Genomic DNA, 16,270 nt, shown 5'->3' on the forward strand with positions numbered 1-16,270 from the left:
TCTATAGAATATGTACAGTATATAAAGTAAGTATGTTACTAGTTAGACCAAGAGATTATAATTTTCTGTACAAAAATTACATTAAAAGAATAGTTCCAGAGGGGTAGCCGTGTTAGTCTGTATATAGCAAAAACAACGAGAGTTCTGTGGCACTTTAAAGACGAACAAATTTAATATTTGCAGGCATAAGCTTTCAAGAGACTTCAGCTCTCTTATTACTGCATATGAAGAAAAGAGCTGAAGTCTCTCGAAAGCTTATGCCTGCAAATATTAAATTTGTTGGTCTTTAAAGTGCCACAGAACTCTTGTTGTTTTTACATTAAAAGAGTGTTGTTTAGATTGCAAAGTCAGTCTCTAAAAAGTTAACTATCAGAATTAAATTTGCCTGTTCCTCCTGGCTCCTTCTAGGTCTCCTTCAGAATTTAGAAGTAATCTTCAGGGTTCCTGTTTTTCCTTAACTTCGCAACCTACATAAACTTTTGAATGTATAGTCATGTTTACTTTGTAAAGCGCATACTTCTACAGGCTTGTCTGCATGAGAGGAGTGTAATTTCTAGTGAACATTAGTGTGTTGTACATTAGGTGGCCTGTGTAGACCTTGCTGGCATCCATTAAAAGTTCCCTCATGCTCAGTAAAGTATTCTTGTTTGGGACTATGTTAATGTGATCTAATTACCTTTTAGTTCACACCAATAGTGTCCACACGGGGAAGGCAGATTGTAACATTGTGATGCACTTTTCATTTCACACCCCTAGTCCACACTGCGATGCAGGGTAGATAAACCCTTTATCTCTTTCTGAAACTAGGAGTTCTTTGTTATAAAACAACAAATTATTAGAAAAGAATAAAATGTGCCTGTTTTCTTCAGTTATCGTTTATGTGCAAGATTTCAGATAAATGTAACTGTGAAAAATTTGAAGGTAGTAACAAGCTGATTTAGTTAAGGACACCTGTTAATTTCAAATCAGATTAATTTTTTTAATGCTTTCAACTCAATTTAAACAGTTTTCTTCACGCTTTACAGAAACATTCTCTGTTAGCTTTTAGAATAAACTTGGAAATTTTTAGGCAACACCATTTCTTTTAGCCAAAGTTACAAGATGGATATAAAATAGGTCTTATAAAGGAACTGGATTACAATCTTAACTATAGATAGACCGTATCACCCTGTGGTTTGTCTGGGGAAGAGCTTCGAGAGAGGTTCCTGGCTGCATATACTTGAGGCCCCACTAATTTAAAGCACAGATTTTGTGTTTTAACAAGAGCTTCTCTATTTGCAAACTAAAACCATGGTGATGAATGTATAACTTCAGAAAATTTATACATGCAAGCAGAGTAATTGAAAGGTGGCTGGTGTACAAATGTAATTTTTAATGTGTAACTTCTGTATAGTTGAAACACGTGCGTCAGGATCTTCTTCAAATTAAGGTTTATGATGACTGCTGAGCTATCTATTCTCTTTTAGGTGAAAACAATTAAAACTGTTCCACTATTTTATGGAAGTATCTTGAAATTTTTTCTATATGGAGATCATGATGGGGATGTGTATGCTACAGGAGGAGAGGTTCAGCTTGCTCTGGTAAGTAAGCTGTAAAGCAAATCATACAAACTCTGAAACTTACTCCATTTTGAAACTCTTTATTTGATCCTGAGATTAGATTTCTTTTAACCTTTTTTTTTCTTTCTAAAAACATAAGATTCAGTCATGGTAGATTATTGAACAAACCTCCAAAAAGTGAAAAGAGAGTTCAGAGTTTTAGTATAAATCTCCATAGTTCACATTATGGAGGTGCATTTGTTGAAATGGTCTAGTTAATTTAAATTTGATTTGGCAGCAATATCACAGTTGGCACTTAGCACACTTGTTGCATTTTGTGTGTTTAAACTCTGCTGCCCAGCATCAAACACAATCCACATAATACATTATAATTATGCTGTGTTAGGGTTGAGAATGGAAAATTTCTTACCTGATAATTTCCTTTCTGCTAGCAGTGTTTCCCACAGCTCTGACATGTGGGATATATATTCTCCTCCTGTCTGAAAATTCTGGAGGCAGTTCAAAATTGCAGCATAGCCTGTGCTAGCCATCTCCTCTTCTTCTGCTTGCTGCCTAATCTTCTGCCTTTATGGTAGCTGTCAAGTGGTGGTTCACTTTGCTCCCCTCCTCTTCTTTTCAGTTTATTACTTTGGGCTATTTCATGGGCAGTTAAATTGTTTTTATTTGTTTTCAAACCCCTTGGCCTCCTCCTGGTCCAGGATTTGAGCAGCACCATGGTCACAGCCATCCAGAGATTCTGTTGCAGTGCCTCCCTGCTGAGCTTCTTTGTCCCCTTTCAGGTGTGGCTGACTAGCCATGCAAGCACTGAGCGAAATCCAAAAGGTGCTCAGTCTATGAGGCAGCTTTCTCTGGCTTAGCAGAGAATTGCTCAGCCTTCAGCCAGTCAGCCAACCCTCTCTCTGCTAGGGCACGGGGCTCTGAGTTTGACTGGCATCTGGGGTCTCCTACCACCCAAATAGCTTTGACTTTACCATGAAGAAACCCAACCAGGAAAAACAGAGCAGAGCAAGGAGAGACTGATAATGAAAATGATTTCATTCAGCTGACCAAGGGCCTGAATCCTGGGGCAGCAAAGGACCATAAAGATAAGACCTTTTCCAGGCTACTGATTTCCCCCCTCCCCCCCCCCCAAGTCCTAAATTGGCTCCTAAATCCCTGAGGAGTGAAGTGAGCTTCCTACCCAGCTCCCCTGCCTTGCACCATGAATCAGGGGTTTCTCATGATACTTGGTAGTAAGTCCTGCATAAACCAGAGGCACCAGGTCCCAAAAAGTCAAAAGCAAGTGTGTCTTTCCCAAGGCATAATTACTATTGTGAATAAGCAAGCGGAGTGAAAATCGGGTTAAACCCCTTCTCCCTCTCTCCCTGAGGCAGTGTTTGTGGAGAGTTATCACCTTCACAGAGCGTATGCCTGTGCTCTGTACCATGGTCACTAATCTCCCCCCACCCTATAGCGGGTGTGGGGATTCACAGGGCTGGATTTACATGTTATGCAACCCTAGGCACAGCATCTTCAGCCCCCCATCCACAGCTGGCCTTTGTGTTTTCCATGTTTGGGGGGGGACACGATGTGGGTGTGACAGGGGAAAGGAGTTGGTTAGGCCAGCTCGACACAGACACACAAACACACACACTGTGTGGGGAGGTGAGGGTGAGGGGTGACTGGCTTGGCCCGCTCCGGGCGGGGGGAATATGCTCACCCCTGGACTCCAGCTTCTGGCCCAGCCAGGGTGCAGGACCTTAGGGGGAAGAGGAGGAGCAGGGCAGCGGGGCCCCGGGAGAGAAGATGAAAAGCAGGGGTTGGGGCCACAGTTCCGGTGTTCATGTGGGACCCCCAAATTGGCCAGGTCCCTGGGCAAGGGCCCCATTGGTCCATGTGATGATTCACCACTCTTTAGGCACCCTTACAATGCCAGAACCACTAGGCATGTGCCTACTGTGTCTAATTGAAAATGCAGCCCTGGGGATTCAGAGAAGCTGGTGCCTCCTGTGCCACTGTGCCTCAGCCAATAGGTTAATTGAAATTGTGCCTTTCTGGCTTTCAGCCAAAAGGATCTCACTCTGCCGGGGAAAGGGGCTCAGATTTGAGGCAGCAGCAGAATGGAAATTGTGCCTTCTGATCATCAGCTATAAATTCTTGCTTTGCCAGGGAAAAGGTCTCTCTTTTTCCCTCCCTCACTCCCCAGGCTGTCTCCACATAGAGCATTGAGCACCTCAGGCAATCTGTGACCAGAACAGAAGTGCTTGAGGATTCCACTCCCCATGAAGCTTGCACCTTCATGGGATTACAGAAGGATAAGTGAGAAATCGCTTCCCATGTTCAAAATTATCCTGATTTCCTGAGTAAAGCTCCAGTTGATACTAGGTGGCCCCTACAGTACTTACTTGCAGGAGCAGTCAGGTAGTCTGTCGGATCCTGGGGACAGCTAATACGCTATTTTCACAAAGAACTTAATAAAATATCTTTCCTTTCAAGCATTATTACGATACGTATTTTCCTGTTAATGCCTCTTTTGAGGGTGTAAGATCCAAATGAGGACACCTGATTAAACCAAATGTTAAACTAAAATGTATGTGTCTATATATATAAAACAAAGAAATCCCAAAAATTCTAAGAGCCTAAGGTATGTGCAACTGTAGCTCCACCAGTGAAAGATATAGCCACACATTCAGAAGGGGACTTCCTTCCAAGACCCCGTAGACGATAAGAGTGATGACACAGACCAAAGGTTTTTCATATATGTAGTGGGAAAGTCTGTTTCATGGTAAACAAACTGCTCATTATCTAGTTGTATGATCCTTGCTTGGAATGAGACATCTCGGACCTGGTCTTTGGTCAAACCCTTGATGTGATTTGTGATGAGCAATAGATTCTAAGTTGGTGACTACAGGGATATCATATTACACCCATGAATAGTTATCACTCATCCTAAATGGATATCTTGTGCATGAGACTTATAGGTGAGAGCTATTGGAGGAAATATAAATTACTAGTTGAGACTGCAGAGAAGCGTCAGCCCTTTCTCTGAAATCCAATACAGTAATCCATTGGTTGCTACCAACACCTAAGTTATCCAAGAAAGGACTATTACTCTGGCAGAGGGAAAAAAATCTGGAGCAGAAGTTTCCAAGCATACCTAGATCAGTTTTCCTCCAAGCCAACAAAATCCTCAGCGTGACAGACTCTTCTGTCTGATCCACCCTCCTGCACCCAGAGTCTTAGGTAGCTGATTATAATCAGAGCAAAGCATGGCTTATAGGCCACAGCATACAGTCCCATAGTCCAGACTCTGGATTGCCTCCAAACATATGGGTTTGCAATAACACCAGGAAAAGCTTGCTGATTCCCTCAACAAACATAATTTACTTGAAGTGGACATAGACGTTTCAGTGACAAAGATCTGCCTGTCACTAGACAGATTCCTGAAGAGCCGGAATCTGATATCCATGTTGCAGAAATGCATGAGGCCAACCATAGCTCAGTGTCCATAGCCACTGTGCCTTCTGGTCTTGGGTGAGGTTATATCAGGTGTGTTTCAGGCCTTTCTTCTGAGAGTATGGGACCATTTCCTGGAGCGAATGGAAGACCGGGTACTGATTCCCAGCCAGGTGCTGTAGTTCCGGAGAATGTCCACAGGGGTCTTCCCATATGCCTTCAGCTTCTCGTAACAGACACTGTTCTGAAGGGATGGGGAACACTCCTGGGAGTTTCGAAGAAAGGATCCATGGCATCAAGCCCTTGGAGCTCATAGCTGTCAAATGAGAAGCAGTGGCACATCCTAGATATCAGAAGAGCATTAAAGTCTTATATCAAGCATACGGACTCCACAAGGAGATGAGGGTATCCATTAATTTCCTTTTATTCTGAGGTGCCCAGGGCTTAGAGAATCCAGGCTATCCCTTACTAGATGGATCAGACTATGCATCGAGTCATAAAAGCCAACTGGCACCTCTGTTCCAAAAGGAATCAAGGTGCATTCTCTAAGATCTCTGGCAACCTCATGGGCCAAAGGAGCTTGTTGCCCTTGCACCCCAGAGATTTGCAGAGCAACCACTTGGTCATTGGTTAACACCAATGACACTATGAGGTGGACTTTCTGTCTCTGCAGAGGCCTCCTTTGGCAGGATGGTACTGCAGGCGATGATCCAGGCATAACTTGGTCATTTGAGCAGTTCAAAAAGGGGAGGGGTCTTTCCTATTTCTTATGTTCACTTTTGTATCCCTCCCTACTCCTGTTCACTCCTTGTTGCTTCCCATACAGATCAGACTTCTGGAAGACATTAGGCTGCAGAATGGAAAATTTCCTACTTGATAATTTCCTTTCTGCTAGCAACATCTCCCACATTTGTACCTATGCTCGATGGCTTCACAGCCCAGGGTCAATATCTTATTTGGATAGTTATTGCGCAGACAGTGGCCTACTGTACATAGTTAATTAGTTGGCACTTTGAATTTATTGTTACTAATAATTTTCCAAGGGGTTTTTCACAGTTTTGGAATGAATCATCTGGCAATAAGCAAGAGAGGGGAAGTGTGGGTAGCACAGGCTGTGCTGCAACTTGAACCACCTCTGGAAACTGCAGACAGAAGGGCATTAGTCCATATTTATCAGAATTGTGGGAGATAATGCTAGCAGAAAGGAAATCATTGGGTAAAAAATTTTCCATTCTCATCCCTAAGATAGCATGATTAGAATATGTGAGTATGTATTTTAGCACTGAATCTGTTATTTGTGCGCTATAGTTTAAAGTGTGTATATGTGGGTAAGTTGAATACAAATATACAGGAAAACCTTTTAAAATAAAATCAGATAACTTGAAGGGTGCTTTTTTAAATATGTTAATAACCAGCACTCAGATGATGCCCCTGCATGCAAAAACCTTGAAAGGGCAGTGGAACCCCACAAGATTCCCTTTGTGGAGTTTCCACCTCATCATTTGATTGATATGGAGTAGAATTCCCCACCATCATTGTGAGGAGAGAATTTTCACCAAAACTGTTACATTATTAGTAAATAACATGTTAACATCACAAAAGGTTCCCTAACTGTGTGACTTCCCCCCGCTCCTCCCCCCAAACAGGAAAGGGGCAAGTTTATGTATAGTAGACCTAGTTGCCCCCTTTTACATAGTCGGGACATCTGTGCCTAATTTCATGGGGGTCAATTTGTGTCATACACTAGACTGAATAAACTCAGATTGAGATGTTTGTTAGCTTGCGATGCAACTGTTGCACACATAAATTAACAGTCTACAGAATTGTCTGATAAATGTTTGAAACATAGTTGGGTTAAAGATTATTTAATATGAAGGAAATCCTGAGAAGCTGAGATGTTCATTTTCATTGTGAGCATATGGATGTTGTTCTAAAGGCAACAGCCAATCGCAGAAGAGATTGTATACTTCAATTATTACACTACTGTATAGTTGTGAGTAATTATATGGCATCACTGCCCTCTGATGATTTTTTTAGCATAATCTAACATCTACAGGATCACCACATAATCTTATTTTGCATATTGCATTACATCTATGTCAAATTTGCTGTTCCTTTTATGTAAAGTGATAATTATACTTTTTGCACATTAGAACATAGATGATATTAACTGCATTTAATTTATTCAGGAGCCTCAAGCACTGTATGATGAAATAAAAATCATTCCAATCTCAAAACTTGACAGAGCAGTGTCTGACAGAGCTGTTAAAAAATACATAGAAGATGAAATGGCAAGGTAAGATCTTTTTCTAATGAAGAGCTTTTACTTGCTAAGAGCCTACTCTACAAGTTTTTGTATTTCTTTCTAAATCATTAAAATCATTAATATGTGGAATGTAGATGAGAATTTTACTTCTGGTAATGTCATCATCTGCTGCAGTAGACAGAAAGATTCCTGAATTCTGAGCATGGCATGAAAGTGAGGGTATGTCTGCACTGCAGAGTGAAGTTGATTTACATTAAATCAACTTTCACCCACTGAATTGTAGAAGTCGCAAAAGCGTGATCACACCGCGCTCCTTGCATTGGGCTCTTGCATCTCCACTCACCGCACTTGGGTCAATTGTTCAAAGCAGTTCACCATGGGTAGCTATCCCACAGTGCAACTAACCGCAGAGGCTTTTGGGAAGCTTGTCGTCCTCCCAAGATGCAACGTGTTTCTTCCTCCATTCTTGTCTCAAATTGCAAATGCTTTTTCATACCATTTTTCTGCGCCGCGTGCATGCCATTGCCGGAGAGGCATGGAGCCCACTCAGCTCTGCACTATCATTGTGAGCATCACAAATACCTCATGGCTTATCCTGCAGTATTTTCAAAGGCAAGACAGGAGCTGCAGCACGGAAAATAGCAATGTTTACGGAGGCCGCCCTGCTACAAGCCATAGAGTGAAATAATTCCCGTTTCCTGCAGGCTGTCATGCATCATCTTCAGTCCGTGGAGCATGGGTTCTGGTCCCGGGAAACAAGCACAGACTGGTGGGATCTCATTGTTATGAAGTTCCATAGGGATAGCTGTGTTAGTCTGTTTTTAGCAAAACAATGAGTCCTGTGGCACCTGACGAACTGGGTTTCTGCCCACGAAAGCTTATGCCCAAATAAATTTGTGAGTCTTTAAGGTGCCACAGGACTCTAGTTGTATCGTTATGAAGGTGTGGGATGATGAACAGTGGCTGCAGAACTTTCGTATGTGAAAGGCCACTTCCTTTGAACTTTGCGCGCAGTTGTCCCCAGCCCTAAAGCATGTGAATACTCGCTTGAGATCAGCTCTGACAGTGGAAAAGCAAGTGTCCATCACTCTATGGAAGCTGGCAACTTCAGACTGCTGCTGGTCAGTTGGGAATCAATTCAGAGTCGGAAAATCCACTGTTGGAGCTGCAGTGATGCAAGCGTGCAGGGCCATTAATAGGCTTACGCTACAAAGGGTAGTGACTTTGGGAAATGTGCAGGACATAGTGGATGGGTTTGCCACAATGGGGTTCCCAAACTGGGGAAGAGGGAGGCAATAGATGGCACACATATCCCTATCCTGGCACCTGACCACCTTGCCACAGAGTTCATAAACCGAAAGGGATACTTCTCAATGGTGTTGCAAGCCCTTGTGGATCACAGGGGACATTTCATTGACATCAATGTGGTCAGGAAAGGTGCATGACGCACGCATTTTTAGGAACTCTGGTCTGTTCAGTAAGATGCAGGCAGGCACTTTCTTCCCTGACCAAAAAATAAATATTGGGGATGTTGAAATGTCAGTAGTGATCCTGGGGGATCCTGCCTACCCCTTGCTCCCTTGGCTAATGAAGCCCTACCCCGGGCACCTGGACAGCAAGAAAGAGCGTTTCAATAACAGGCTCAGCAAGTGCAGAATGGGGGTGGAATGTGCATTTGGGCGTTTAAAGGCCAGATGGAGATGTCTACTCACTAGGCTTGACATTAGTGAAAAGAACATCCCATAAGTTATATCTGCATGCTGTGTGCTCCATAATTTGTGTGAAACAGAGGGTGAAAAATTCTCCCGTGGCTGGGCCATGGAGGCTGATAGGCTGGCTGCAAATTTAGAGCAGCCAGATTCAGAGCCATCAGCGGAGCACTTCATGTACGGGAATCATTGAAAAACCGGTTTTGCAATGAACCGCAGTAATGTATGTCTCTGCTGTGCCTTTCTCTTTCCCATTCCCCACCCTCTCATTAGCGGCCCTCCCCTTCTTTCCCCACCCAAGCTATAAATGAATAAAGACATGTTTTTTAAAGCTGCAAAGTTTTATTTGTGATCCATTTCAATGGGGGGAAAGGAGAATAAGTTAACATTGTAAAGTGTCATTGTGCAAGCAACTGTGGTTGCATGTAGTTCTCAAAGGGGCTGTCGCCTTTTTCTGCTCGCTTCCACTGTTATAGAGTGCAGCACATACTTCACCCTGCTCAGCCTCCTCCTAGACCATTTGGGGGTGGGGGTTGATGATAAAGTGGTAGGTGGTGGAGCCTTTTGAGGGGCTGCAGAGGGAGTCTGACCTGCTGCTGCTCTTCCTGGAGCTCTACCAGACGCCTCAGCATGTCGGACTGATCCCTCATAATACGCAACATCTCCTGTTGCATATCATGCTCCTGCTCCTGTGCTGATTTTTTGTGTTCCATGTCCATGTCTAGTTTTTCAGACAAGGACATCATCTAGACTCTGAGCTCTGTGTCAGCAGCTGCGGAGGTGTTCATTAGTTTGCTAAATATATCATCCCGAGTATTTTTCCCCCCGCCTCCTAATCTGGGAAAGTCTTTCAGCAGGAGTTCTGCAAGGTAGGCTGACGGCCGAAGTGTCGACTATAAGAAAGTCAAAACACAAAGTTACCATTATTAGCAGACCCAAAGTAGTACAAGAAATGTTACAATGTAAAAAGAACTCCCCTTCATGTTCACAAGGCTAAGCCAGACCCGCATTCCAATATGTAAGTAGTAGATGGGTTGGAGTGGAGTTCCAGACATGGTAAGCAAGGGGCCCTTGGGTCCATTATGGAGAGGTTTAATTAGCACTAAAATCCACAATCCACACTTGAGCAAGAAGAGGGATCACTCTAACATCCCAAGGACTGGTTTGGGAGGAGGTGGGCAGAACAGATTTGAGGACTCTGCGGGTGAAGTCTAGCAGCAGAAAACATAGGACATCCAGTGTCCCAACCCATAACGCCCATAGCAACAATACCAGTACTAGGAATTGTCTTGGGGAGGAAACCAGGGACACTGACCACGGCAGAGGATTAACTCAGAGTGACTGTATTGGTCGGGTATTTTAAACTTGCGCTGTCTTCCCTAGGTGACCATGTCTCCTGAGGGTAACGCAGGCAGAAAGGGAAGATTTGCTGCAAGCATCGGGGTACAGGCCTGGCCCTTATGCTGCTATGCTGTGTTCTGTGATGATGCCTGCTCATTTAATAGCAGAGTGGCGGGATAAAGTCACCTACCGTAGTGGAAGAAATAAGGCTGAACCCCCCAGAAACCTTCTGCTAAGGATTATAGATTACCTACATGAAAGTTTCCTTGAGATATCCACAGGGGATTCTCGGAACATGCCTCTGCACATAAATAGTCTGTTGTGGGAGTAACCCTCCACTGAAATTTGGCAACACACAGGAAGCCCATCCCCTCAAAAACACAGACTCCTTTTAAACTTAAATTTTAAGCTGGACTGGGGACATAACTGCAAAAATTAGATTTGCCACACACACTCACTAGATGTGCCTTTCCTGGCATTTCGATCTGTCCTGTGTGTGGCAGGGCTGCTCTGGGGTAATGAACAGGTCCTGGCTCTCAGGGAGAATGGATACTCCACTCTCCTGCACCCTGCTCTCATCCTCCTCGTCCACAGAGTCCTCATTTGTTCTGGACTGGGATTCTGCGGAGGTATTGACACTGCCTGGTGGCACAGTGGTGGTGTCACCACTGAGAATCACATGCAGCTCTTTGTAAAAGCGGCATGTTTTGGGCAAGGAGCCAGAACAGCTGTTAGCTTCTCCGGTTTTCTGTTAAGCTTTCCTCAGCTCTTTGATCTTAATGCGGCACTGCTGCTTGTCCCTGTTGTTCCCTTTCTCCAACATGCTGTGAGATATCTCGTAGATATCTACATTTCTTTTGCTGGCTTGGAGCTGAGCCAGAACAGACTCTTTGCCCCACAGACAGATGAGATCCAAGACCTTTGGTCGACTCCATGCTGGAGCTCGTTTGAGCTGTGCAGTTGCCATGAGTGGTTCAGCTACAAAGCTCTCTCCATGCTGTCCAAACTGGAAATGGTCATTCAAAATTTCCCGAGGCTTGAGGAGAGGGGCTATTTCCTGTTTACATGGCCACGTTACAACAGAGTGCAAATGTCCAGAGCGGTCACAATAGAGCATTATGGGATACCTCCTGGAGGCCAATGGCATCACTTTACGTTACGCTCTGCCTACATTGATGCAAATGCGACCCATGGAATTTGACTTCAGTGTTACGCCACTTGCAGAGGTGGTTCTATTAGGTCGACTTTTACCGTGATTTAGATTGGCGGAACTTATGTGCCAGTGGAGACACGTACTTTAGGGGGGACGACGTAAGCGGTGTTACGTCGACCTCCATTGCCAGTGTAGACCACGCCTAAATAATGGAGGGAATGGCTTTCAAAAACCTGCTTAATAAATATGCTTATTTATAAACTTCAATTATATGCTGCTAAAAATCAAGTGTACTGTTTCTTACTTACAGAAAAAAAAACCTTATTTCTCTGTTAGACTTCCTGATAGATTGTCAGTAACGTGGCCTGAAGCAGATGAGCTGTTACCAGATGAGACCAAGCTTGCTGGTACACCAATAGGTATGTGTCTTTTCCAGAACTATTTTAGTTTAATGTAAGTTTTTGTTTTTTGGGGTTTTGCTTTTTGGGGTTTTTTTGCATGATGTTCATTATAACTTTAAAAGAAAACATCTTGGAAACAAGAACCAACCAATTTGTACGTTGCTTGTTTTAAAAATTAGTCACATTTGTTCTGTTATATACAGGAGCATTAAGAATTGAAATATTGAATAAGAAAGGAGAGGCAATGCAAAAACTTCCAGGTACAAGCCATGGAGGGTCAAAGAAACTGCTTGTTGAACTAAAGGTTATTTTACACTGTAAGTACACAACCTTGAAAGATTAACCAATTATTCTTTTGTAGACTAATAAAGCAAGTTGTCTATATATAACTTGTTTAGAATTTGATACCCCCATATAAATTTAAGGATGAAATCTTGTCAGAACTGCACAATGATTCTCCAAAACTAGGTAAGTTATACATTTTAAGGAACTGACCGATGCCACCATGCCAAATGTTTAATGTGCTGGTATTCTAAGTATAGCTCTTTAAAGTCTCCATTATATATGTGGACATATTATGGATTATATCAGTGTGAGAATAGTAAGGAGGAGTAAATGATATCTTTAACCTTCTTTGAGTGTGTAACTAGTAAGGTAGGTATGTTAAAATCCATTTAATGAATAAGTGACAGAAGAAACTGGAAGCTATTTATGCAAAAAGATTAAAGGGTGGATGTTTGTTTATCATAGTTTTGCAAAAAAAAATCTAGAGATCCCAATCAGGATCAGAGTCCCATTCTGCTAGGGGCTGTACATACATGTACAAACGTATGGTCTCGGGTCCAAGAGTTGTGGTGATACCTAGCAGGAAGTAGTGTATTGCAGGACATGCCACATGTCTTTAACTTCTTCCATGAAATTTTGCAATACACGGTACCTGATTAATGAGTTTGAAAGTGTAACGGGATGTAAGCATTTCAGCCTCTATGTAAATAATTCTTGAGCATACATCTGATATGGTGGATGGCTTTAGCATTATGGTGAGAAACAATTGCTGGAATGGTTTAGGAAGAGATTCTTTATTGGGCATGAAGAACATGGTATATGGCAGACACAAAAATGCCTATGACATGGATTTAATATCACCACAGCTTATAGAAGTGTGTCCTGGAAAATGTGTCCACATCTGGATCCGTAAAAATCAAGTTTTGCCAGCTTGGTTACATGCTGAGATTCACCAAAATTTGTAAGGCATGTCCTTGGTAGTAAAAAGAGCAAAATTTGTTACCAAATATCGTCTACATTAGAGAATTGAACTGGGTGGATTGCATAGGTATAAATGCCACCAGTGCAATATATGCACCCTGCCATATTTTTTCATGTTAAAAAATGTAAAAAAATAATACTGTTTTATACAACTGCAGATATGTTACACTCTGGGTAGGTGTCCTATAGTTCTCAGTGCAGCTCCCAGAGGCAGTAGAAGCTTTTAAATCAGTGATACTCAGACTGAGGCCTGGTCTATGCTGCCGGCGAAATGTGGTGGCAGTCGATGGGAGTTACACGAGCTATGCAGAGTAGCTTGCGTAACTCCCGTCGACTTCGTAACTTCTGTTTAGCGTGCTGTCTCCCCTGTGCTGACGGGAAATGTGTACCCGTCGATATGTAGCACTATGCTTTTTTTGGAGGTGGTTTTAATAGATCGACTTCCAGATCAATCGAGCGGCTCTTTGCTTCTGCTCAATCAATCCGGATAGATCGATTTGATGGCAGCGAATTTGCCACCATCAGTGTAGACATACCCTGAGGCTCACAAGCCGCAAGTGGTTCTTTAATGTGTCCCCTGTGGCTCTTTGCAGCACATGATATTAAAACAGTATGTTTTAATTATTAACCAATCAGGATGCTTTTACTATGTTATTAACCAATTGTAGTTGATAAAATAATAATACTTGGTCAGTCATTTTGCTGTGAGAATAAAAACTAAATATTTCCTCTGACATACTATTCAAATATGAAAATAGAGCACTATAGTAAATGAAACAATGAATTCTCACTACTGTGGCTCTCTTGGGTAATGTTGATTGCTAATTTGGCTCCTGAACCACTAAGGTCTAAGTATCACTGTTTTAAATCGGGGGAATCCGGGAGAATTGTAGGAGAAGAGATCAAGCTATTATGAGTTCCTTTTTGCTTGCACCATTTCCAAACCATTTTCTTAAATATGGGAATCCACAATGAATACTCAACTTAAGCTCTTTCTCCAGACTTTTACTGTATCTGTTGAAGAGTTATTGTTAGGTATTTGAAATGGCTGCAGTGAAGCTGTCATGAGTGCGAGATCACTTCACTGAGGTCGTCAAGCACCAGTAAGGCACCACTATCACCAGCTAAGTATTTTGTATATACTTGTATTCTGTATCTGTGGATTAAATGCATCGGGTGGAGCATTTCTGCACATTCATTGTGTTCATCAGACAAAAATAACTTAACTGTCTGGTAACACAGTGCTCCATCTGGGCTAAATGCTACAACTATCATTGACCCCTGAAGCAAGAGGATTGCATCATAGTAGGTATTGAATGTTCCTCAGAGAGGACCATGAAGACAGGACAGATTCCAGAGCACTTATTGATTTCTGGTTTCACTGTCTGTCTCCACTTCTAGAGTTTAGACCTGACATCCTTTCTCAGCCATGCTGCCTGGAATCAGGAAGGCTTTTACAGTGGTGGTGAAGGCCTCTACTCCTTGCCTCCATTCTAGGCTTTTCTACAAAAGGCTCAGCCTCAATAGACGAGCCAGAGTTGATTACCACATATCTTAGTATCGATGCCTCATCAAGAGCTTCAAAGACCTAGCATTTGCTGGATCTCTGAAGTGTGCTGCACACTGAGCACTTCAACAAAAGCAGCTTGGCCATTTCCAAGAACAAGGTTAGAGAAGAATACATTTTGCCTCAGTTTAAAAAAAAATATAGCAACCCTTTCTTTGTGAAACACTAGTGCTGCTATGCTTTGGAGCAAGGACTTTGGCAAGGACGGTGATTTGCTGCCCCCAGAAAAATCCACCTAGATTTGGTCAAGTTATTGAATAAGCCTTTGAAAATTTTCAGGTAGCACAAACTCAAGCTTGCTAGAGCTCTGCAGTTAAATTCTCTGAAGCATGCTCCAGCTGAGGGATGCTGGGGGCAGAGGGGAAATTTGCAATTGTAACTCTGGGCCCAGGGGTGCTGGGCACTGGAACTGAAAGCAAGGAAACTCTGTGCTGTCAATGACCCTCCCTGCTGGTGCCCGTCCAGCATGGAGGAGGAAGCTGCCTGAGATGGAGTTGGAGTCCAGAGGATTGGGACTGGAGGTTGGCAGGGGGTTGGAGAGAGGGGAATTGGGACTATGAGGTGAGGCGGGAAATTGGGCTGGGGGGATAGAGAGATTGAGATTGAATCAGGAGCTGGTAGAGATTGGGACAAGGAGCCAGGGGGTGTGAATGCACTGAGATTAGACGAGGAGCCTGGGAGAGAGATTGGTCATGGGGAACTTGGGCAGGGGAAAAGATGATGAGTGGAGGCCAGAAGAGGGAGAGACAAATTGGATGAGGAGCCAGGAAGGGAGAAACTCAGTCTGGTTGGGCAAGGAGACTGAAACTGGGATGAGGAGTGGAGACTGGGATTGGGGAACAAGAACCCAGGGGTGGGGTAGAGAAGAACTGGGGCAGGGATGAGATGCAGCAGAAAGGAGTCAGTTTTGTGGGGGAATGGGCAGAAGAGTTTGTGCCCTCTGGAGCAGGATCCTTCCGAGGCTTGTAATTGAACCCAAAGTGCCTGAGTCTCACCATTCTTCCATTGTTAGTAGGTGTCTGTGATACTCACTGGCAAAATGTTTCTCTCATCCCCCTTTAGTGCTGGTTCACATAAAAGATGACAACCTACTACTACTCTGAATAACTCAAGTAGCAGAGGTCTGTGCAGTGGATCAAAGGGTTCCAACCCTGCTAATAACCCACATGGATGTAAATATGATGCCACATGATGGAATTTCTATTTGCTTTTTTAAAAACCTAGGACATAACGCACAAACTACATTAAAAAACCATTATTAAGGTTGCTAAATCAAGCTCTGAAAAATTAGGAAATGCCTGTGCAACTTTAATTTGGACCCCTGGTGTGTATGCATTATAATACTGTCTTTTATCACATGATCACATATTGTTTTTCCCAGAGGACCCTTGCCTTAATCAGTGAACAGGATGAATCTACTCTAGCGATGAATTGGGGTTGTGTAGTAAAGGAGGCTGTTGTCTATAGGACTCTGTCATGATCTGGTTGGGGCTTGGGGAAAGAGGGGGTTAGTCCAGACTAGTGAGGGGTTGTGTCACTGCCTGCCCTGTAACCCTGGTGCCTAACAATACTT

The 16,270-nt window shown here is 43.1% G+C and overlaps 1 protein-coding gene across 5 annotated transcripts in view; it reads left to right on the forward strand.

Annotated features, from left to right (window-relative positions):
• SMCHD1 (structural maintenance of chromosomes flexible hinge domain containing 1) overlaps positions 1-16,270 on the forward strand; it is a 187,269-nt gene that overhangs the window by 52,848 nt on the left and 118,151 nt on the right. For all 5 annotated transcript variants that reach the window (XM_067547134.1, XM_067547127.1, XM_067547143.1 and 2 more), the window contains exons 14-17: positions 1,467-1,580; positions 7,184-7,290; positions 11,800-11,882; positions 12,068-12,181. In XM_067547134.1, coding sequence (XP_067403235.1) covers positions 1,467-1,580; positions 7,184-7,290; positions 11,800-11,882; positions 12,068-12,181 — 418 coding nt within the window. The remainder of the gene's footprint in view (positions 1-1,466; positions 1,581-7,183; positions 7,291-11,799; positions 11,883-12,067; positions 12,182-16,270) is intronic.

This window comes from Emydura macquarii, unplaced genomic scaffold (assembly GCF_026122565.2).
Source record: "Emydura macquarii macquarii isolate MOO-44397 ecotype Brisbane River unplaced genomic scaffold, CSIRO-AGI_Emac_v2 contig_212, whole genome shotgun sequence".
Lineage (NCBI taxonomy): Eukaryota > Metazoa > Chordata > Testudines > Chelidae > Emydura > Emydura macquarii.